The 24,906-nt window shown below is 40.2% G+C and overlaps 1 protein-coding gene across 2 annotated transcripts; it reads right to left on the bottom strand.

Moving 5' to 3' along the window:
- Window positions 1–80: 80 nt before the first annotated feature.
- On the bottom strand, window positions 81–20,418 carry LOC135499295 (WD repeat-containing protein 86-like). Of its 2 annotated transcripts, none has more exons than XM_064789985.1 (4): window positions 19,429–20,418; window positions 11,617–11,752; window positions 9,558–9,661; window positions 81–5,554 (listed from the first exon to the last, which is right to left on the bottom strand). In XM_064789985.1, exons 1-4 carry the CDS (start codon window positions 20,200–20,202, stop codon window positions 5,183–5,185), a joined length of 1,386 nt encoding a protein of 461 aa, XP_064646055.1. In that variant the 5' UTR covers window positions 20,203–20,418; the 3' UTR covers window positions 81–5,182. The 2 variants fall into 2 exon arrangements, with proteins under 2 accessions (XP_064646055.1, XP_064646056.1); XM_064789986.1 differs by lacking the exon at window positions 9,558–9,661 and adding an exon at window positions 8,609–8,712.
- Between the last annotated feature and the right edge of the window lie 4,488 nt (window positions 20,419–24,906).

The raw sequence follows: 24,906 nt of genomic DNA, 5'->3' as shown, positions 1-24,906 counted from the left end.
CGAAACACCACTGACTTTAAATGTGAACATAATTAATCCATCTACTTTCAGAAAGTAACAACGATAATCAATTTTTCCGGCGTAGCTAGACTGGCTTTCGACGGCGATATCTAGTTCTAGCCGAGCCGACACGTGGCCGAACGCGTAGGGAAAGCTTGGGAGTGCTGGGCCACAGGGAGAGTTGAGCCACCCTCTCTTCTATTAATACAGTAAGCGTATTAACAAAATGTGAATTGTGGCTGATCATGCCCACTTACACGTAGAAAAATGTGCGATATCTCGCCAAATCTTACCGAGATTCTCCTGGTTTTACACCAGCTTGAAAGTCATCGCAGAAGATGCAGGTAATAAACCAAACAGTTTAGTTAATCAACCCGATTTATTTGATACAGGATTCAAAGTGCGTTATACAGTCTTAGTGTACAATTAAGCGTTGAAATACATGGTACATGTTCATCAGGTAAAGTAACCCTGGACAGTTCTCCTCTAAAAAGGCTGAGGTCAACAACTTTCTCTCTTTGCCAGTTAGTCTACGTACTGTCTTCTGCACTCTAAGGACAGTCATATAAATGGTTTTGTACAGCTTTATACAATCCTCGACTCGTGCTTCGAGTGAAAAGACGATGAATATGATAGATTACAACAATATCACAAGTTTTTGGTGAGGTCAACTTGGGCCCACACAGTGAAAACTACCGAGTTATCCTGTTATCAGTGGTATTATCAAAGGTATATCAAAAAACAAGAGATCGAGATCTAACGAAATGTGCATCAGCAGCAGAGTAATGAAAACACCAAGCCTGTTCTCTTTCGTCTTACTCCCTCACAGCAAGGCCTAAATATTTCCCAGTGTGCGTCTGTGGAGACCAAAGGATGGCCCCAGACTACCCCTGTGGAGACAACGGTTTACGTCTATCACTTCAGCATGTCAGGCCAGGTCTGCTTCACTGTTAGTACAATACGTGTGTGTTTAACACCAATTGTGTTTCACTCCCTACAGCTTTATCCCAGAAAAGGTAGGCCTGGTGTTCCCTCATGATATAGTAAGACACATAATATTATTTTCTCATCTTATATTCTCAACAGTATTTTTCGATATAAAAGGAACACCGCCCCTTTACAAATCTTCTGCTTAAAGATATTTTAAATAATTTACATGTATTTCAGTTATCAATATGCTTAACAATAAAAGTGGAACAATATGCCTGGGGGATAATGATTCCTGTTACACCGATAAACGCTGAAAAAAACCGCTAGAAGTACCACATCTTGTATGTTTATCTTGCTTGTGTACACTGGCATGTACATGACGTACATGTACTACACGATTCTGATCACTCGTCTCCGAGTAGATGACGTGCACGGTTGACGAAGATATAGAAGGCCGGCAAATTACTTTCCGCATGATTCACCGCGAAGGTATCCCGCAACAACCTCCCGTAAAAGCAGTCCGCGGAATTCCGTTTCAACTATAAACAGGAGCTAAAGACGGCATATTTTTCTTCATTTGCGTATGAGTTTTAGGGCGGCACAGATTTTGCGGCCCACAATCGGGACTTTCACTTCCGCAGCGACAACATATAATAAGTACCAATTGAATCGTGACGTGACTATGGGGTGATATGAATAAAGACTAGCAAATGCTTTTTATCTACAATTCCATGTACATTTACACTAGGCCTTTCTGTACAAATTCGAAGTAAAAGCACTAGCTAATTTTTATTCATATCACCCAATGTGTCTAAAGTCATTCGGCGACAAAATGCTTGTATCACAGTTATTTGCTATCGTTGACAGAGACCTAAGGAATCACTCAAACTAGCTTGATGCTTTAACAGATGATATCCTCTCTGATTCTCCCACCTCTCCAATGACGAAAGAACAATGATACGTTGCATTAACTTTTCTGAGTGATGCCAGAAGTTTGAAAAACAAATTGTGGTAGGAATCGACCAAAAATGGTCTGTTACGGAATCAAGCAATTTTGAGATGACCCATTATTATGACCAACATCTTGCACATGCGCAGTGTTGATTTAGAAATGGCTTTCGGAACTTCGGAAGGATATCACAACATCAGAACAGTTTCCGAAATGATATTCTGACCATTTTGAGAAAATTGCATTTGAAAGACGCTTACAGGTTCACCGTGGACTATAAATTTCGGACCTAGTCTGCAGCTAGTAGCCCCTGCAGATTTTTTGTACCCAATGTAGGCCATCATTACTGTACTAATCCGATGTATAGGCAATTTGTGCGCGAAGTTAGATTTCACTGAGAGGACACTAAACATACATTATGAATCATATTTGGCAAAGTCAATTAAAAACATTGTTAACCCACTCGAACTCTTGGTATCTCCAAACATAATACCAGTGTAAATAAATTAATAAATTTTATTATTTTTTCGAACATGTAAGAACGTTAGTTCAGTTCTGACGACGAGAGATATGTTTTCTATGTTGGCTATTTGTGTTACAGTTGATAGGCCTACTCTACACATGTGATGTACACACTGATTATAACGTCACTGAATAAGTATAGTCCTTAACAAAAAGGCTTAGTAATTACTAGTTACTTACAATCACCAGTTGTTGAAAAGTATGTTTTTTAGAGTTGAATCAAAAATAAAGATCATCTCTCCATCTGAAAATCTCAAGAACTGATTTTTTGAGAAGTTGAACTCTTGCGCAGTAATTCGTACACTTACAGGTGTAGCGTGATTCCATCTATCAGGGACGGATATATCGTAAATTTCAAGACAATATTTTGATCCATGAGCCAGATCCATGGGACCAAAATGATCCGACAGTGTTTTTTGGTTAGCCTGATATCGCAAAGGTGCAAAATGCTCACGTGGGGCAAGAGGTCCAATCAAACTGCAGTTTGCTTCGGCGAATTCTAGAGATGGCAGACACAAATCTACTACATTTTTCATGTGTACAAGATAATGTGATATATACAATGTACATTGATGTGTCTCTGATGTTTATACATACACTAATCTACAAAATTGATAAATACTCTTCTATACAGTGGCGCATAATGATGTCCAGCGATATTTCCTACTAAATATCTTTAAAATGTACATACAGTATTTTCTTTCTGGTATTTTGAAATGAGATCAGAAAGATCAAAACACAACTCTCACTTCTGCAAACCTGATTGCCGTGTAAAAGTGCATTGTGTACATGTATGCATATATTTGTTGGATTCACTGGTTATACGCAAACACAAAACACAATTTGGCGGTGCTTCTGTGAATAAAAAAACAAAATCATGGTGTGTTCTAGGAGAAAAGTAAGTCAACCTTTAACCCAACCCTTTTTGGTGAAATTCCCCAAAGATTAAATTAATTTATTATGTAATTAAAAATGTTGCCCACCAATCATTTGTCGTTGTTTAGTTTGGTGTCAGGTGACAAGACAGGGCCTCCATATCTTTATGTTTTAGGCTAAATCTATTGAAAATTCACGTTAAGGTGTGTTATTCTCTTAAGGCATTGGCACTATCTTTACCAGACAGCGGTGTGGTTATTCAATCAATTTACATATTTACAACATATAAGTTGGACAGTTGGATCATTTTGTCACACCTTCCCAGTAATCATGGTCTCCATTACAAACCTTTGTACAAGTCTAAGAAGAACATACGTGTACGCATGCATGCAAGAAATTGGTTATAACTCCCATTTATCATGTTGATAGTAATGCAAAAACAACAATTGAAGAAGGAAGCTGGCACATTGATGTTTTAAATATTCTACTTCGTCATTAGGCATTTGAGGCCAAGTTAACAATAATAAATAACAATTAACTATAAAAACTCTCTGGCAGCTTGTTCTTTTTCAATATTTGTTCTTGCTCAAAATTACTAATACTACAGTGTAGAAAGACATTTAAGAGCAATAGTTTATTTATATAGATACATGTACATACAGCTATCACATGTACTAGCTTATAATTGAGATTGTTCATGATTCACATCACCCTTTAGTGACATAATGTTGACATATGATGTCAGCTTTATTGCCTCCCAGTTGGCGGTACCGAGTCTCTATCCTTTTCCCTAACACCATACTGTGTGTCTGTCTCAGTGTTGGCCTGTGAAATCCATCCTCTTGCCACATTATCAGGTAAGGCCATCTTGACGCATGAGGTGCTGATACAATACGGTAGCTGATCTATCCCGAGGAAATTGCACATTGATTTGTATACAATCTTAAATATAACATTTTCTGAACTTTTGCCTTAAAAAAAGGTTTTTCGATCAGTACAAATATGCATGCACCCCATCGAGTTTTTTTCAATACAATGAAAGACTCCTGATGATTTCTGAGAGGCTGAAAATAAACCTTTAGGCTTTTCATATCGCTGAAAAATCTTCAAGGGGTGCACATATTTGTCTTGGCGGAAAAACACTAAAATGTTTTTCAGATGCTCACAAACATTTGTTTCTTGGAGTATTGGATGAAGAAAGGTCGACTCACAATATCAAATGGCCCCACCTTATTTCATAGATTTGCCTCAATCGGTGCTGGTGCAATGTGATTGGAAAGTAGTTCCTATACATCAATAACCATCTACATAAATGTACAGAGTTGCTGCAAACAATTGATAGTAACATTAATAAAATAAGAATGCTTCCTGGCACATGTTACTTACATATTTGTATTTTGTACATTTGTATTTACAAAGAGTAATGCTTCATTATCACATATTCAAGTTATCGAAGGGCATCTCTAGATTGAATACACAGCGCGTGCGGTTTGCACATCAATATCAAGAATTTCAGAAAATAATCAAAATTTTTGTCTATCGCTGGACGGAGCTTATCTTATTTATGTCCTTGACCATTGCACCAAGTTATGCAATCACCACTTTCTTCAAGCAATTTTGGGAAATCTTATGCTGTATCGACCAATCAGATGCCGTCCTGCCTGCTTGCCCTGCACTGCTGGGGACTGAATCAATCACAGGGTGATATTTTGGTAAGACTTCATGTTTTGATGGATAATGATGACGACGTCAGACAGAAGTAATTTTGGTTCTTACAGAATGACCACTGGTATGGAGATTTGAAGCCATTATTGATCAAATGCACTACATAACACATTTTCGGATGCACTTGGCACCGAACATTCCGAAGTGCCTCTACAGTTCAAGCCCATCTACGCATGCGCGTTACACCATGTCAATAAACTCTCGGTCGATTCTTGTCTGATCATGTGGTTCCTGTGCGATCATGTGCTCAGTGTCTCCATTACTCTTAACACTACAAAAAGGATCGTCAATCATAATCTTTGCATCGCCATTTTGCACGCCGTTTTGTACGCTATTTTGAACGCCATTTTGAACGCCATTTTGTAAGCCATTTTGATTTCCATCGACCTGCGGCATCCCGCTCAGCATTTCGATTTCCTTGATTTTCTCCTTGTCCTTTTCCTTCTCCCTCTCTCGCTCAACAAGACCGATGGAGTCGTCCTTGATACCAGACATATCCCAAACTCGGAGAGAACAATCGTGGGAGCCGGTAAACAACCTTTCTTCCACAATCTGCAGAATAGAAAAACAGGTGGTTTAGTTACAATGTATCTCATCGTTTGACTGAGTAATGCACATGCAACATCTATTACCGTTTGGCCTAAGTAATGCCCCGCAACATTACGAAATTTCGTCTTTTCTTTTTGACAAAAAAAACCATCGATCAAACTTAGTCAGCTCGTACAACGACGATAATAGGCAGAGGCAAACTTCAAGCCTCTTAGTCACAAAAGCTATATTCGAAACCGACCCCCTGGTGCCCAACATTCCGCGCCAAAGTGAACGAATTTTACTCTCTGGACAACATCAGGCTGTTGTAAACGTCAATGTGAAGCCATTAACCTTTTCATATTGAGGCAGCAAAAACATCTACACACGGGATAATGATGATACAAGGACTGCTGGAACCTGAACACAACCTTGAACATGTTAAAAGAAAGATAATACTGACAGCATTTTCCCACTACCGTCGCCATCGCGGCAAAATGTGCTCCTCGCGAGCACTTGCTGGTAATCAAAAGTTACCGGCTTGTGCCGCTGATACTTGATGATACCTTCGCTTCAAACCAACCACTCTCGCGAATGACTTGCATGACCATTTACATGCAGGGGCCAAACGTTCATGTAGCTGAGCCACTCGCATTGACCGCAGCAGGAAACGCACTTAGTGGAATCATATATACAACAGTTAACATTTCACTGCACATGTACTAGGTACACACTATATCTGAGAACTTTAATGTATTGACAAAAAAAACGAACAAACTATCTACTACTATGAAGCTTGCATTGTGAGGAACTGAACATAAGGGTCGACAAAAACTATTCGAAAAGTTTATCTATTACTGTAAACTCACTTATGCCTCGTCCTTCGCGTTGCCCCAATGAATGAAGAAGGCAGGTTTGTTTCCGCATACCAACGATGAGCCATGGTGAATTTAGTTTGTCGACAACTAATAAATACTTCTCTGGTTCCTATACTTTTGGTATAAGTATCACGAACCACATACGTGCATGATAATGCAAGGGAATTCGTACGTTGTACTTCGTCGTCCGTAAGGTTTGCGAAGCCTACCTATAATCTTATGCCACGGAGAGATTTCAGAACACTAGCATTTGCCAAGAACACACAACTATACAATTAAACAGTATGGCCGCTGATGATGGGGTCTGTGGCTTCATCATTGAGAATACGTGTATTTCTGACCACTGATCTTGGACGAGGCAGAGGAGATTTTACAGTAATATTGTACTTACTCGCCCATAAAAAAAGTGTATATCCATGAATAGCCAACATTTGCGTTTGCATTTTCAATTATTTCGTTTTTTTGAAATATTTGGAGGTAATTTCAACCTTTGCTTGCTACATTTTGGTACCTAAGGAAATGATCTGTAAAGACCCTTGTAATTCTTTCACGATCTATGTTTTCCATAGTCACAATTTTACAATCTGACTCTGTCCGCTCAAGGAGACATGCGACACAAAAAACATTATCACGATGTTTCTAATCAAGAATCATCATGGCTACCATATGTACATTGTTTATACCTCCGGACATGGTGCTAAACCAGTATGAATGTTACGTGCGTCAGAGTATCGACTAATACGTTCTAAATAATACATGGCGCTTAGAATTATTTAGTTTTAACATGTTTAACTGGCATTCTCACAATGGATGGGGCAGATTTCACATATTACACCACCACTGATGTCATTTTTAACCTACGGTGTAATACGTAAAATGAATTTATGAAAAAAGTTGTCCAGATGAGTGGTTTGTACGAGCATTTGGCTGTTGCGCACTCGGCTGGGCGCCGGTTGGTCGGTGCGCAGCGTCTTTTGTCAGGTATTATTCAAGCTGACATGCACGCACAAAAACCCTAACGGCTAAGTTATAAATCACTAACGCCCGTCCGCCATGATTTGAACCACCAGTCTGCCATGTTGCTAACGCCCTAAGATATGATAAACTACCAGCAGGCCGCAGTGTCGCTACCGTATTCACCAACAGAGCACTGGATGTGGAGCACAGATATGTCTTACTATAAGTGGCCATTGCGACATCGAGCGACTATCAAATGCCACCTCATCAGACAGCTCCTCAATACACACATGGTTTTAATACTAGCAAAGCGGGAAATTGTTTTGCATCTTTAAAACTCGAAAAATAGCTGCGTGCTCCTGTAATCATCACAGGGTGTCATGTTCATCTCCTGATAATGTATCTTATGAATTCACTTTTCCAAATTTGTAAAAGGGCAAATTTTAAAGGCCAATTTTGAAACTGAATATAGTACGAATGGCACAAAAGATTCCTTTCTGTCAAGTTTGTACGTGAAATCAATAACTGAAAAATATGTTCGTCTACAACAACGGCTTCATGGCTTAGTAGGTAAGACGGTAAGGATCAGGTGGCGAGGGTTCCGAGTTCGAACCCGCTCGTAACATTTTTCATTTTTTTCTTTTCACAAGACCTTGACCGGTCTCGTCAATGAACTTGTTGTTTATGTAGTCAAGTGAGACCTGTCGCTGGGTGTCTGTCATGTTGCAAGTGCAGTTGGTCGTTTGGTGGTCGGGCGTTTGTGTTTTCTAATTTGGCCGTAAGGATTTTTATGCATGCTTGTCAGTTTTAAGGAGTCTCCCTTGAGACATAAATCTAGCGTTACAGATACCCCAGTAAATTTAATTTCGGCCAGCTTTAAACAATACTCAGGAGAGGAGCAATTTGGCACACTGCATGGACTGGGCTCACTGAATAGGTGTTAAACGCACTTAACTATTTTATATTCAATGTTTCCAATATAAAAATTCGCCAATTTTACAGCAGTCACAAATTCAAGAGAACTTATATTGGCAACTAAAATGGCAAAATACATTTCAACACCTATCATTTAACATGTTAAAGCGGCTAAGCATCATTGTTAACTAAATCCAAAGCCACCACTCAAGAATCAATGAACAAGCGAAACGTGTAAGGTCAAGGTTAAACTTCACTCAGTCACGTGTGTGATCATATGCTAATCATGTTTCTAATGACGTGCAAGTCACGTGTTTCAGTGGACTACCTGTTGACAGTTGACTGAGAGTTCGTGGCCGTTGAATTTTCTCTTGAGCGCGCCACTCTTTGCGTCATGACACCTCGCTATTCCATCACCGCATGTTGTGTAGACTTCAAAAAAGAAAATATGGGAAATTTAGGAATGGTTTAATGCTATTGATGGGTTGGTGTGCATGCACTGTGTTGAACCCTGAGATGAGACATGCTTATGGACCAGAATACATGGGCAGTTCAATTACACATTTAATTTCTTGAGCACTTATTGTTTCACCATTTTTGTCATCGAAAAGTCTTTCATAATAAACATCTGATGATGTGATGATGATGATTTCATAACCTTATTGATGCAGACATTGCATTGCTCAATGGATGTGTCCCTTTTCCGTCATAATAAAAGCCGTGCCACGTGCCACAGCCAGAGTCCTCGTTCTGATCAAGGTCTGTCCCATCTCTCAGGTTTGGAGGAAATAAAAAAGTGCAAAATAGTGCTTGATCTACGAATGCTAAAGTGTATGAAAAGCGGTTGAGAATGGCTAGAACTGCAAAAAGTGTGCCTCCTCCTAAAAGGGTTTACTCCATTATTTGTTTTTCAGTGGGTTATTTTTAAATGATGAAACATCAGAATTGACCAAGCAATATATTATGTCTAAAATTAATGGAATATGACATTGACACTGACATTATAGTGTTGCTGTCAGATATGTTTTGAGAAAAAGGTATAATATTGCTCTAAGCCATTATTTGCTAAAATCTTTGAAATACATGTGTAGAATACAGAAATGGCATATGTCTCTCTGACATTACTATTAGGTTAATTCGGCATAAAAACAGCAGAGATGTACAAAAAAAGAGTCAGGTTGGCACAACTCATGAGCAGTTCAATTCATTTCCCAACCGTCTTCCCATCATGCACTACCAGTGACGTTACGCAATGTGATTCGTAGCTATAAATAGACCTGAATGCAATTGATGGCGGAATCGTGGCCTTTGAAAGTGCGCTTGACAGCTCCGGACTTAGCGTCAAAACAGCGGGCAAATGCATCACCACAGCCTGTGAAAACTGCAAAAGAAGCAAACTTTACATGCAACGAAACAAGACCAACTGATAACTCTAAAACCACGAATGTAAGGTAGCTTGTAGCTTGTCGTGTACAGCCGTGGAAATCAATATCAGTTCACCAGATAAAATAAGTTTGTACAGTATACAGTCTTCAACGAATATTCATGTAGATTTCAAACCATTATTCATACCAGACAGATGTAATACTGCAAAGGAAATGCTGCCTTTATCGCAAAGGATGACTATTTAGCATTGTAAACACGTAACTCTTTTAAAGGATAGTAACCGTTTGAAGAGTCATTTCGACAACGAAGTTTTAACCGGCCAAGATCGTGCAACGGACCGTATATTCGCGTTCTTAGAGTAGCTGTCCTTTAAATCTCGGAAATCAAGCAAATTTGTCAAACCATAGCGTGGAAATGAATGCATGGCAATATTCAATGTACAATATCAAAAATCATACATCTCAACTATGCAGGCAGATAAAAAACAGATAAGAATGGTGAACTGACGTCGAGACTTGGCGTGTTGTGACTAGTGTTAATAATCAATAAAGACTAGTCTTAGCACTTTATTCATTCCTCCTAGTATCCTTGCTGGTATGCACATGTATGCGCGTGCTTCAATTGATCTCTATGCTGAAGACGTGCTTGAAAGGTTCTATGAAAAAAACTGACATGCACCAAAGGTTAACAGTCAGAGTAACTACCGATTTAAGAATTATATAATCCTACAAAATGCGAAATTCACGCCTGCTTGAACGAACCAATTTTAACATGCTTTTAATCAAATGGCAAAATGTGACGGTTTTCCATAGCATTTCCGTTTAAAATGTATTTCTAGTGCATTTCGCTCAGCCTCGTCCCAACTCATTGGGCCTCCACCAATTCCTGAGGCAAGGTTGGGTTGTCGCTACGTTGACCGGAGCGATCGACCACCGAAATATCACGAGATCTCGCAAGGAGGCGCGTGGTTTTACCAGGCTGCACTGAGCTTCGAAAATTACGAAGGTGTCTGCTATCCGTCTCTTTATAGAATCCCAGTTACCTGAACTGAAACCTTTGGCTAAACTCTTGCAACGAAAGTAACAAGCACATGAAAAGAAATGTGCATCGCAAAGGGAGAAAGTCTTGCTTGACCAGCACGAACACAAGCTTAAAGGCCTACGCATTTACAATGTATGATCATTGTATTGTCTGCGCCTCCCGTATAATCTAGTGTGCTTATCTTACACAAGGCGACGTGCATATTCAATAACAATGATAATGCACGAAAGCGTTGTGTGTATACACTAAGTCATGAAGGTACTAGAAAAGTAGAGCACGATGCGTGCATCCGATAGTTGCATGTTGATTTAGAACGTGTGTGCACATGCATTATCATAGAAGAACATGCTACAAGTTAGATAGGTGTATTTTTTCTGCAATTGGCAAAATGACCATATCATGGAAACAATTACCAAGCAAACAGACGGCGAAGGCCTTTAACTGGAAAATGTCGAGTGTAAGGTGATAAACGATAAAACTTATGATCTCATTCAAACACGAAATGACCGCTATCTTGATATCGATCCGTGTCAGCCTGGATATTGGGCTGAATCTACATGCAAGGATGCATTATGTGGTTTGAAAAGCCTAGGCTTCAGATCTAAGATTAAAAAGCTATGTCGCTCTGCGTTGAAAAAAGTGACTTGTGAACTTCCGAATTTGCTCTATCACTGCATTGAAAGTCTTCGCATGTGAGTGCGGTAACAAGAGTGCTGACTACTGTTTACTTATATGCCTGCACGACTTCCAAATATACAATATGATTTTCAGTCTTACCAAATTGCTTTTGAATGTTTTTTTACATTCAGTTGACTCAAAATTTCAAAATCAATTGTATATATACATCTTTTAGTAAGGACAGAAGTGGGATTTGATATGTAATCAATCACAGTATCCTTGTGTACTTACTAAAACCGTCGTGGAATCTGATAGTACTGACGGTGTGTTTGTGTCCCCGGTATATCCTAGTGCAATCACCGAACTCCGTCACCCAGGACCGGCCAGTGTGGTCTGAGCTCCCTGTGTACATAATTTTATTCACAACCTAGAAGTATAAAAGCAAAGGTACATCAGATGGTTGAATGGTCATCTCGATCATCTGCCACAACAAAAACAATATTAATTTGCTGAGTGAATCAAACAGAATGATGGAAGTGATCATGAACTTCCGACCAAACTTCCAAGGGAGGTCACTAAGGAGAAATTCTTTCAACTCCATTTTGTGGAACGTACAACTCCTTCGCTCTCTAAAATCGCAGAGAAGTCAGGTTTTGTTGTGATAATTCTTATCCATCCAAACTATTGAAAATATTTGGCATCGGCAAAATGGACTTGATGGCCATACGGCCAAAGCTAAAAATCCATAGTCATCAAGCGCTATGCTATATTTACGAAAAGACCAACACCGACATCGACAAACCTAACGGCTTTGTAACCGTGGGAAAAATCAAGAACATGAGATCGAATATTCATTTGGTGACCTTTTAGTCCTTAGATACAAAGCATTAACAGATACTGGTGACGTGTTCTTTGTCACAGTCATAAGTTGATCAGTATTTTGTCTTCCAGTGGTCGTGGCAGTTAGCGTAAAAGAATTAGTTTTTGTTTTCTGTAGTCGTAATACGTTTTCGTGAAAAGGTGTCTTCCTCCCGGTCCAACTGACGTCCAACCACAGCGAAATTCAACACCACAACAAGAATGGACGCAAAAGAAATCCAAAAAAAGGCAGATTACAATCTTACATTTGTACAGAATGTCGTAAAAATTAATTGAGTATTCAAAATTTGTTGGCGAAAATAAAACGTTCGAAAAGCCCTCAAAACAGAGCTGTTTGGTGTAACAATGTAGCTATTACACCTCATAGCCCTGATCAGGATTCTGCGGAGTTAACAATTGCGTTATGTTATAACTGACAATGAAAGGTAAGGAATACTATCGTTTTTAATGAGGAATCAATATTATTTGGAGGCAGACGATAGCTTGAAGCATCATAAACTATAGCGCTGACATATATTTGAATGAAATCCGTGGGTTTTTGTACGTTGGTAAATATTTATTCTATTTCTTTGTTAAAATGTTCACTGTCGAAATTTCGTTAACGATTTTTAGATGTTTGCGATTCCATGGCTTGGTATGAATGTACATCCTGGTTATACTGGTAATTCGTTGTCATTTTCAAGTTCGTCAGGTAGTGCACACGACATGTGGCAAGGCATGTCTACAGCAGTGACGCTGGTAGTTGGCGAACATAGAAAATCCGCGGGGGGGGGGGGGGGTGCAACTAGTATTACTATTAAAAACAATTGATATCCGAGTGTGTTCAAATAAGGCCCAATCATTTCTTAAAAATGCTAAAGTTGTGGCAAGTAAAATTTATTAATAATTTATTTCCTTCCGAAATGCCAGCCGAAAGTATTATTCCTCAGGAAACAATTAAGAGAAACTAAACAAAGAGATTATGTGTGTCTGACTAAAAAAACGTTAACCTAAATTTTAATCGAAAAACGGTATTGTTTAAGTAAAGAGAGGGTATGCCGATATACCAGTACCGATGAGATCTTGTACTTACATGTATATGTATATTCTGCAATTATTGGAGTTCTGATTGATCGAGACACCTCCAGGGTTCGGAGGACGGGTATTACGGGTGAAAATGACAGGAGTTCATTTTCCATATTCGATCGTTTAACTTGTTCGCAAGCGCACAAGTTCGAAACCAAGCTATTCTAAGTTTTATCAGCCTCGAGCACAACTTTACCAAGTGCAATTGGCGGTGTCTCGACATAACAAGCTTTCTTGAGTAACTCATGTTCTTGGTCAAACAGCATCAGTTAGATCTTAGAGTAACCAGACTAGTCTGGTTTCTCTAAAGTTCGATATCTTACGATTTATACCCGAAATTGAATAACATTTTTTAGAACAGTTCTTGAGCAACACAGAATCGATAACACGGTGCCCAGTCGAATGAATACAACGGTTACGAATAGACACGCTGAATCTTCCCTCAAACGAATTTTAGAAAGGTGTGTGTGATACACTCCTGAAACCCCTCAATTTCACCAGCAACAAAGGATTTCGACGGGTCTATTGCTAACCGAATTCAATCGACCCCTCTCTATTACCGTAAACGGTAAATCGATTTGACACGGATGATCACAGTCCTACCAAGTGAAGCTGAAGGTGTATCGACATCAACAGTTTTCTTAAGGCACCGATTTTCTAGCTCAAACAACTCCAATGAGTACACTACCAAATCATTGTGAGCTGTTCTTAAGCAGCCTGAAGAATCTATAACAACTAACAAAGTGAAATCGACAGTGATATCGAGACTTCAAATAAAGGGAAATCAATAATCGAAGCTAGAGTGTGAAGATTACCGATAAATCTCTAAAATATATTTATAGTTCTTGTCGACATCATTGGTGCTATTTGTACATAAGCAATCAATACATAATATTTGAGTTTTATTTATTCGGGTACTTTTGGGAAAACGTGGGCAGTCTTAGATTTCTTGATATGACGCAGAGGAAAAGTCCCAGCAGGTAAATGCCATGGCATTACTAGAACTGTACACACCTTTACAGTGTATTTTGATGTACAAAAATACCACACGAAAATAAAGTACATATGTACCACCGCCACCTCCCCTAATGTGGCTTTTCCGTTGAAACGATTGGTTACGTAGCTTAAAACACGTATGTTTCGTACCGATCCATGAAATACGGAAACATCAGAATGGACTGACCGGGATTCGATGTACAGAGATCTTTTGTATCAATCATATTTTACATTTATCAAGCAATGAATCTACTGAGATTTGTAAAAAAGGTCGAAAAGGCGAAGAAGAGTTGCTTAAGTCATTTATTTAGTATTTTTTTAAGACCGTGGCAGACTCGTGTCTGACGGCAGTGTTTCCAAACGTTGCGTATATCGTTCTTTGTGTGCATCCTGGCGTTTCGATGATTGCCTCGGAGACTGGATGTTCTCAGTCTTGAAAAAATACTCTTATGGTTACATGTCAAATGTTTAGTTCTTACAAACAACTGACACAACCAATAAATCTATATTTTTCATAAATCAAGCAGCCACAACTGACATTTCCTCTTATTTCAACAACAAGCAATAACTTTTGGTATTGTCCCTTTAACGGACATATCTAATTAATGAATTCTACATTACGGTGACACTGGTTCTAATCACACCATCAATAACCAAAGTAGCAATTCAATATCACCCTGGTTGCTAGATAAATATATAAAAACAAACGGTCGTCGCACTGGTAACGTCCGGGTAGATATGGTTAGGCGTAGAGACACGCGTCAAATTAACTGTTGGACGTCCCACTTGGGGAATAAACATTGCCTAACAACAATTTATCTCGTATAGGATCGGCAAAAGCTGATGAGAATGTTCAAGTTTGACAATGTTGGCTTATTTGACATTATACATCCTCCACTTCCAAAGGTAGCCTCTTAACCTTCCAAGTCAAATCGAGTAGACATGGCTATACCAAGAAATAACTCTCATTTTTAACGTTCAAGGTTTTCCCAGGGGTTTTGTTGTCCTGAGTTCCAGCATAATCTTCGAATTTGTATCGCCTACATTAGTAAGCGTAGCGTGTACATGTAACGTCAAAACGGGGCAACCACGCAGTTTTTCACATCACTTTTCAACCATCATCTTTAAAAAGGCTTTGGTAGTACATGTACATGTACTTAAGTAACGACCTGGACGACCAAGACGCTGCAACACTGGAGTTGAAGTGCACCTAGCAACTTGTTGACCCCCGTGCAATGCAACCTACACATACATGTACATCGTAACAGGTGAAGTAATCACAAGCGGCCGGACACTTGTTGAGCAACAACGCGCACGTCGATGCGAACTCAACATTCGAGCAACTGCTACAGGATGCCATGGCGACCATTAGGCAAATACTATAGCCTTAATTGCACTTCACACGCTGGCTTTTCGTCGATCAATATCATGATCCCGGCACCAGGTTTTTGAAAATTAAAATCAACTGAGTTCACAACAAACCTGAAGTTAAAGCTATTAAAGCGATATGTTTATTAGAAATATATGGTTTTACTTCTAGGTCGTAAGACTGGAATCCGGTATAAAGACTGTAATACTTGTTACTGCCATCAGAGACGATCTAGTCCGCCAGTAGTTAGGGAGTCGGTTCGGGCAGTTAATTCCAATCCTAATTCGATAAGTTTGCTTGTGACTTCGGTCAAATTAAAAAAATTCAATTTTAATTAAAAGCTAGACAACAACCGCTTCCTGTTCCTTCTAGTAAAAAAGGCCGTCCACGCATCCTAGCATCAACGATCTTGGATTTGTCCAAAATTGGTATTTTGGCCGGGTCAAAGTCTTACCAGAAAGCAGGGATAAGTTCTCTCTAAACAGCTATATTGAGCTTGACCTTGAGATGGGCACTCCCTGCAGTATTAAACCACCTTTAGCGGATTTACGCACGCGACGCCCCCGCAAGAGGACGTACAGTGTTCTGTCGCGGGAGTTCACAGACCAATATTTCTATAACAGGTATCGTATGTTTTGCCCCGAGGCCACCGTATATTGAAAGACCGTTGACATACTTTAGACTATGATAATAGGTGGAATTCGATACTTTATGTTTAGAATATTATTTCAGTTTTATTCTCTGTGGTCCAACACTGTTGGACCAACTTACGTTTTGAGTGGAAACACCAGTGTCAACAAATCACGAGTCAGGTAGTCAATTTCCTGCGTTAAACCTGGGTTTTAACCGATATTCCGCTTTCTACGTTCTACATGTACTCCAACCGGATCTATAGTCTCCGCCATCACCGGTCCGCAGACGTGGCCTCGCATTCGAAAGAAATGCTTAATATGAAAAATAGTTTCGGTAACAGGGACGAAATGTAAGAAGATCATCACAGCAGCCTGACATTGGTGGGAAAGAAAACAATGTTAACATCTCAACATCAACTGCTGTAAATCCATAATTCTGCAGGTTGACAGGTTGTCAATTTCGTCTTTAATCATTGTTTTACCAATATCGTGTTTATACCACCGGATGTGTTCACCGGCACACGGACGCGGACGCGCATATGAAAAAGGCCTGGTTTCTCATCTAAAACAAAAAGGTCGTGATTTATTAATCGGCAGGTATCGGTTGTCATGACTACTAACCTCAAATCAATTTGAAAAGGACGTATACATGAAATAACACGGTCAATTGACTGTATTTCAGTACGCTTAACAGGGGCATATAATATCGTATTTAGAAATTATCTACTTGGGAACCGGTCCCTCCGATAATAAAATCACAAAAAGAATCATCCTTTTTTTGACCGGGCGCTGGAATGTTTTAAGTATTCAAATTTCTCCATGCTCAACCTCGGAACTACCAACACTTTCAGTAACCATACTAACATCACTTACACTTATTTATGGCCAATCGGTGCGTTATGCTTAAGTAATCATGCACAGAAAACACCGACAATGAAACTGATTACAATGTCAACCGTATGTTGTTGCCCGGTAACAGCAACGTCCATTAGTTCCTACAATTTGTTGATTGCATTGTAGATATCAAAATCAATTCCTGGTACAAGTACATGAAGGGACAAAGTGATGGAGACCTGTAGCGTTGGTGTTAGAATAGAGTGAATAAAGTTATCATTTTTGCAATGGTTTTTAATTTGAAGTGCTGTTAGTAGTTGGAAAAAAGAAAGTGCTGCAGCAAGTGAAAAACGTTCATCGACTCCCGCTCATTCATGCCATTTTGGGGCAGAGCCGCATTGGATTCAAGATTGAAAAAATATAAGCCAAATGTGTTGACCACAGGCACCACGATTTGGTCACCACGATTCTCCGGGTCGAGTGAGGGGAGTGACCTGCACTGTACAGGGCCCGTACAACAGGTGACACATTGCAGCAGTCACGCACTGGCACTGCATGCTGACGAATACGAAGCAGGTCAGCCCGGCATTTGCTTGAATGTTTTCCTTCTTAGTTCGCTGTGATTAAATACTGTGAACTGGGTATGGCGCTATGCCTTGCACACCATTCTCTAATAATGTATTCATGCGCTACATAAAAAAGTTCCTTAAATATATTTTTACTGTGTCTTTGAAGAAGTTGTGGACAGTCTTTTTCGATTAGGAAGCTAAAGACCGTTCCGTAGAGTACGATACCAAATATTGTGCCGAAAGGCTCCCAACGTATTAAGTCATACTAAAAGTTGTACCCAAAGACACGGTTTTCATTGGGTACGATACAGAAACTGCACCAGAAATTTAATATAGGCCATGCCACTGATACACCTATTGCCTGGTGCTTTCATTGGAGGAAACCCACCATTAGTCCCCCTGTGTAATATCATTACCTAGGAAATAAAATGCTGCATGCTGGGCGATCTCATAGAGCGAGTAAAAATTCATATTGGTTCAGTTGTTTTGAGTCAACCACCGCTTGGAGACAGTGACGTCAAACGCACACAAGAAATTATTGACCAGTTTCAACTGTTTAAACATATGCTTTCCCAGGCATAAATTATCGGTGTTAAAACAATTTTGTTAGATTTTACCAGAAATTTGAAAACAAACACATGTTCCTCCTGAATAGCAAAGTAAAGCATGTTGAAAAAGGTAGACAAGTTAGAACGGTTGTATATTCCACCTCCTCCACACACGGGAAGAGCATTTCGCTCCCGAACTCATTCCCAGCTTTGCCAGATAAACCCGGCCTCGGGGAAATATATTCCCCCTCGGGGCAAATTTTATATCGTTTATGTTTTTTCTTTGTTTTCCTAATGTTTACTTCGCATCACAGGTCACCCGCAGTGAAGTCAAAACAAGACTAATTTGAATACAGACATCAGGCAAACAAGGTATTGACTCTGTAACTTTGTTGATAAAGCGTCGGCTGTGGTGGCAAAGCAAATGTGTTACACTGAGACAACATTATATGTCAGATGTCAAATCAAAACACTCCTCTGGTGTGAACCCTGAGTGATGAAACACACAAATGCAATATACACCCCTTCTGTTCTTTTAATGGTTTATTACCATTTGTCAAATGCAACAAGTTCCACTGACAACCCCTCATAAACATAAAGATAAGTCATTGATAGGCACTAAATACAATATGAGACTTTTCCATATAGCCTGCCCACTATACAGGCGTGGGCAAATCGGTTAAAAATCTTTAAGAGGATGTTTAGTGATTTACACGATAAATGTATACTATACAGAAGTTAATAATGATATAGCATATCCGCTGAACCATTCCTTTTTCATTATACGGTAATGATGAGATATGAGTGATTTCAACGAAGCAAACATCAGCTATCTGATCGAAATGACGACACTTTAGTCATGGCATATAAATCTAGAAAGGACACGACCTGTTGAAACAGCATATTCTTTTCCACTGGCTCTGAGCGCCGGCATGTCCAGTTTCTGCACGACTGCGATGGCTTTTTTCGTTTAGCTGGGGAACACACTGGCATTTAAACGCAAACGAACTACACCTTAGACTCTTTTGTTGCCAAACCACGATGGCTAAACGTATCGGTTTGCCCAAGAAAAATACGTGCTTACCTGGAGAGGAAATGACGACACAAAAGAAACATTCAAAAGATTAGTCACTGTTTCGTTCCTGCATTAAAAAGCAAGGGCGAAGTATATCGGGCGGCGCACAGAAATGTAAACATCCTTAAACTCTTACCTGCATACAAATCACAGCATTTTGATGACCCTCGAATACCTTTAGTTCTTCCCCGTCTGATATATCCCAACTGCGGACCGTCCCATCACAGGAGCCCGTAAAAAGTACCTTGCCCGCCGGGTCCGTGGCCATACAGGTCACAGACCCCGTGTGGCCCCTATACGTCACTAAGCACTTCCCCGTCTCAAAGGACCAGGACTTGGCCGTGAAATCTGCCGAACCCGTGATCAGGACGTCTCGAGATGCGTCCAACTCCAAACTGTCTTCGCGCACGTCGTCCTCCCCTGGTATGAATACTAGCGGGTAGACGCCACGCTTGTGACCGTTGAAGACCCTTATACACTCCCCAGATTCAAAGTCCCAGCAGCGGGCAGTCCTGTCGTAGCTACTGCTGAAGATGAAATCCCCGTTACATATAATTCGATTTAGGAGGGAGTTGTGTCCGCGGAATATCAGGACGCATTCACATGACGACATGTCCCATTTTCGGAGGGATTTGTCCGCGGAGCCCGTTACAACGAAATTCTCCTCGATTAGGATGCAGTTTATGTAGTCTTCGTGCCCGGTTAGGATCCCAATGCATTCGCAGCGTTCCGTCTTCGTGCTCCAGAGCCGCGCGGTGCGGTCTTCGCTCCCCGTGGCCAGGACTGATCCGTCCTCGGAGAGGGCCATGCAGTTGATTCCACCTTCGTGTTCCAGACACGTCTGAAGATGGAATGTCCTATTCTTGGGATTATCCTCCTTGGAGCCGCACATACCCATTGTAATTCCCATGAAGTCTATATCACAATTTGCAAGAGAAACAAAACTAATTCAATCAGCACATCCTAAAGGCTACACCTTTAAAAAACAGCAGTTTCATCAAAGCAGAAATCCACTTGTATCCAAAGAGTCTGTTGCCTTGTTTGGACGGATTATGTATCAGCAGTAAGGTGGCAACAAGGCCAGGTTGTATGACACCTGGAAAATCAGGACCCGACCATTATGACGGTTAAGCCAGCTCTGATCCAGCGGATGCGGAAACGCAATGGCCGCCAATCGATAGCAACCAGGCAGCGAGGCGCAGGTTTCAGACACAATGCTTGTCAGGCATGTCAGGTGCGATCGAAACGTTCGTATAAAAGGGAGACAGGTAGAAGCCAGGTGGGGCATGTTATTTGTACGAAGTGGCCGTTAGGTGTTGCTACTATCTCACAATACAGATACACTGTTCATGCCATTGGAGTTGTTTATGGCTAGGCAGACCAGACCCAGCTCCTTAACTTGATATAAGTCACCAGGAGGTCCGACGTATCGTTTCCTAAGTTTCCTAAGTTCCACAACTTAATTTTTTTCTCGCGAATCACTGGGCGAGTCACTGGGCTAAAAATGTGCGCTGTTAGAAGCCACAGATGAAAAAAACAAACATTTGAAAGAAAATGAAAAAGGCTTATAATGTCAATGGAATGTTTACTTCCGACTTCCCATACGTTTTGTAAGGCCTCCTCCTACGCACAAGATGTACCCGCTGGCAAAAGCCGTATGAAGTTAATAGAACACAGGTTTGATATCAAGCTGATACATTCAGAGGAAATTCTTCTCAATTTGCCGGCGGCCATTTTGCAAAGCATAGCAATCCACGTGACGCCTAGTCCCGTCGCTAAGCAACCAGAAAAATGGCGAGCATGATCACGAGTTTGTCCTATATTACTCGTGAATTATTTATGAATTTATAGTTTGGATCGAATCTACCAATAACCAGCTCACGATCATGCAATAGTAATGTCAGGGAGATACTTCAGCTCTGGTAATATTGCGAGAATTGATTTGTACGAACTGCAGAAGATACCTTGTGTTCTATTAATGTTTATCTACTCTCTCTAATCACTTTTATAAGGTCACTCGGAACTATTCATTTTCTAGCTCATTTCATTTTCACCATCCATGAATAAACTGGTAAATGAGTACCGGTACCGGACCAGGTAGGGTGAGCAAGGATGACAAAAATGAACCGATCGCAAATAAAGAAGGCTGTGACCAAATGGACTATGTTGCCAAGGCTGGAAGTCCCTTTAAAGATCTTAGGCAGTACCGAGTACATGAACGTGTACCATTCGTTACAAAGCTTCCTCAGTTAACATCTCACCTGAGAGTCTTACAGGAATCTTGTAACCAGTGTACATGTACGTGCACATCATGTACACGGTACTGAATAAAATCGTAACTAAGTACATGTATCCTATAAGAATCTGAATGGATTTTCGACCTAGGTTCATACTCTGCACCTACTGGCCCAGCTTTTTACGTAAAATGTACCCGATTCTAAACGACTTGACCTTAACGATGCATGAGACATGCAAGTTTGATAGCGACAACAAGACTTAAAACTTTCAGACTTCCTTATTTCACTTGTCCATCAGGTTAATAATATCAGGGTGACAGTAAAGTAAGTCCCCTTTCGATAATGAGTCCCTGCCCAAGAAAGACGATGCCTGACATTGCGACTTGTTCTCAAATGGGTCTTAGATCTCTGTTACCCCGGTAGCATATCAAGCCACATTTTCGTAAATGTTCTATTAATTGTCACTTGGTATACAACAACTGGTTTTGATGTCATTAAATTATTCAGATGCTGAAATGGTAGTCCTGTCAATCGCTTAAGCGGTATCACGAACAAAACATACATGATTACTCACTGCACAGAATTGTAAAGAAATACTATACGCCATGTCCAATTAATTCGCTTCAACTTCTGTATGCAGTGTACTTGATTGTCTTGTAATAAATGTACTTGTCAATCAAACGGGACCAATTAGTGAACAGGACAAGGACTAAGTGTCGTGTGCGCTTGACAGAAACAAGAATTTTCCTGAAATATCCATATTTGATATTTACTTAAGTTTTAATTCGTAATAGAAGCTGGAGACAAACTGGAAAAGAAAGATTGAATAGGACAATAAAATGATTCAAAGCAAATAGTTTTCTCTCGCTACATTTCCTTTTTTTAATTCAAGCAAATAAAATAATTCGTTTTTGTTTTGTGGGAGATTGATACTTCATTATGCATAATTTCGGCCTTCTTTATTTTCCGATAAGTTCAATTTTGCCATAAAGAGCCAAATCAAGTATTCAAGTGACAACTTAGCAATCGAAGGTAGAGTGACATGTCTAAAAGAACAGTACTGTCTCGGATTTCAAACACAATTTCAGTTTGGCTTTTATGGCAATGTTGGCCGAAGAGTTTTAGTTGGCGTATATATACATGGTACGTAACAGGAATACGTGCATCCGTTTTTATATGCACATGTGATAATTGACTTGCCTGTTGGTTGGAAGTAAACGATTGGCGCAGTGCATGCAGTCACGTTAAAATCATAAGTGCACTAGTGCATCCGTTTACGCATATACTGACTTGTTGACAAGCCTCCTCGTATCCATGTATACATGACTCAGTCCACATCAGCTGACACGATATCTGAAGAGCCATTTGAATACTACAGCCACTGTTTGTTCACCAATCGAGGCAACAAATACATTTTCGCAATCGATTTCATTATGTTTTTTCGGGGGCCAGGTCAAACATGACTTCATGTCTAGGAAAATATTTTTTGGAATTTCGACTTCTCCCCTTCATCAAAATCAGTTTTTTTCTCATTACATTTGGCTTTAATCTAAGATGACATATACTAGTATACACGTCATAAGACGTAGGGTAATGGGCGAGCTACATGCGAAATACAACCCCAGTATATTCGATTGTAACTGCGAACACAGCAGTCCAGAGATGAATACATTATTTTCATGAAAAACACCTAGCAAGCCTAACACAGGTGTAGGAAAAAGCCCAGATCTTCTCTGTCAGGGAAATATGGCCAACAATAAGTTCATCCGCCCCAGCGCCCTTCTGATCGGGTCGGCGGACAGCGCACTAAGAATTGATTGACGATCTTCCCGTCTAGCATATGCATTGAGAAACGTCAGAATGTACCACGGATTACCTCGTTTTGTTTTATTTTGCATCCAAATGTTTTGTTTTCCAATAACCGCACCTCACCTTCCCGCTGTCGCCAATAATAAGTCGCCAAGGCTACGACAGGAAATTCTAGGTACATCTCATTATAACAATCAATGCTATAAATAATGTTTAATGTCTTAATGGATTTCCAATATAGTCTCACGGGACGGTTCATTGCCTGTCATAAAAATTTGCTACAAATACATGCTGATTCTCTGAAAATATGCAGCATGTCCTGGAAAAACTACATTACCAAGGCGAGGACATGAACTTCTAGATACATCTCCATCGTCTACCCATCAACAGTGTGTGGTTGATGAACTGATGTGAACTACAGTCACGGTTGGATGTCTGGTCGTAGGTTTTATCATACTTATCACCACAAGCAACCAAACTCCAATCACCAAAATCGTATATCATACAGAGAACATACTTGACGACCCTCTGGACCCAAAGCTCCTCAATATAGCCCCTTAACATCATCTCATGATTATTGACATCAGCTGCAATGCCATGGAAACGGTTGATTGATGACGAGGTAACAGTTAGCTTCGACAGTTTAGCCATTGTTAGCACCGGTCCTTTAGAAATCGCTTAACTAATTAAATTTATTTTTGGAAGTCGATCGCTCATACTGTGCTATGCACGAAGGCGTTCAGAGTGATAGAGAAATTAAATTCGAAAAAGTATACACGATAATTTCTAAGTGTATAGTATGCTTCATGCTGGTAATACCGCGTGTGTACATGTACATGTCCGCATGCACTTCCCAACCTCTACCAGATGGTGAGTCAAGGCTACTTAATGGAGAAATCAAATCGTCATCGGGCTAAGTCGTTAGAAAATACATTACGTTGATTTGCCCTTGCGGGTTCTGGCCTATTTGCCTTGACAACCCTATGATAAGGTAGCTGAACAATGGGAATTTAGGACAAGGTGCGAGCGGGCTTTGTTAAAAGACAATAGACCGCGTTTGGGCCAGGCCTGCGAGGTTAGGGTGCGAGGGGGCTTTGTTAAAAGACAATAGACCTCGTATGGGCCAGGCCTGCGAGGTTAGGTTCAACAATGTACATGCACTGTTGCATGAACTGTGAACTGAACTCTGACGCAGTTGTAAGATCGGTCGTGGAAATCAACATCGGATACAACGGTGCATAATTTACGACCGTATAGGGTGGGGGAATAGATTTTCGGTAACAATAGGTCCGCATGGTCATTTGTAGCTGGTGAGATTAAAAGGCGTTTTGGTAACACATTATACTCGGCGAGGTTATTGTTGCAAGTAACTGCGTTATGTGCATTCGATTAGGCACCGTGACCACTGTCAGCTATGTGGTCGTTTGTTCGATCTGTAGCTATCCACATTGCTTGACACTGAAGGAAAATATCCGTCATACTTCGAGTACTTTAGCGATGGGAAAAAACGACTCGATAGTTGACATGATTAATGTGGGTACCAATATTTTCACATACTGATATGGCGG

This window comes from Lineus longissimus, chromosome 15 (genome assembly GCF_910592395.1).
Source record: "Lineus longissimus chromosome 15, tnLinLong1.2, whole genome shotgun sequence".
Lineage (NCBI taxonomy): Eukaryota > Metazoa > Nemertea > Pilidiophora > Heteronemertea > Lineidae > Lineus > Lineus longissimus.
This window is presented reverse-complemented; position numbering and strand designations above follow the sequence as displayed.

Coding starts and splice junctions, on each gene's coding strand:
- LOC135499295 (XM_064789985.1), bottom strand. CDS start 20,202: ATGGGAATTACAATGGGTATGTGCGGCTCCAAGGAGGATAATCCCAAG. Junction 9,662..11,616: donor CAGATTCCACGACGGTTTTA/GTAAGTACACAA, acceptor CTTCTTTTGCAG/TTTTCACAGGCTGTGGTGAT. Junction 5,555..9,557: donor CCGCCATCAATTGCATTCAG/GTCTATTTATAG, acceptor TCTATTCTGCAG/ATTGTGGAAGAAAGGTTGTT.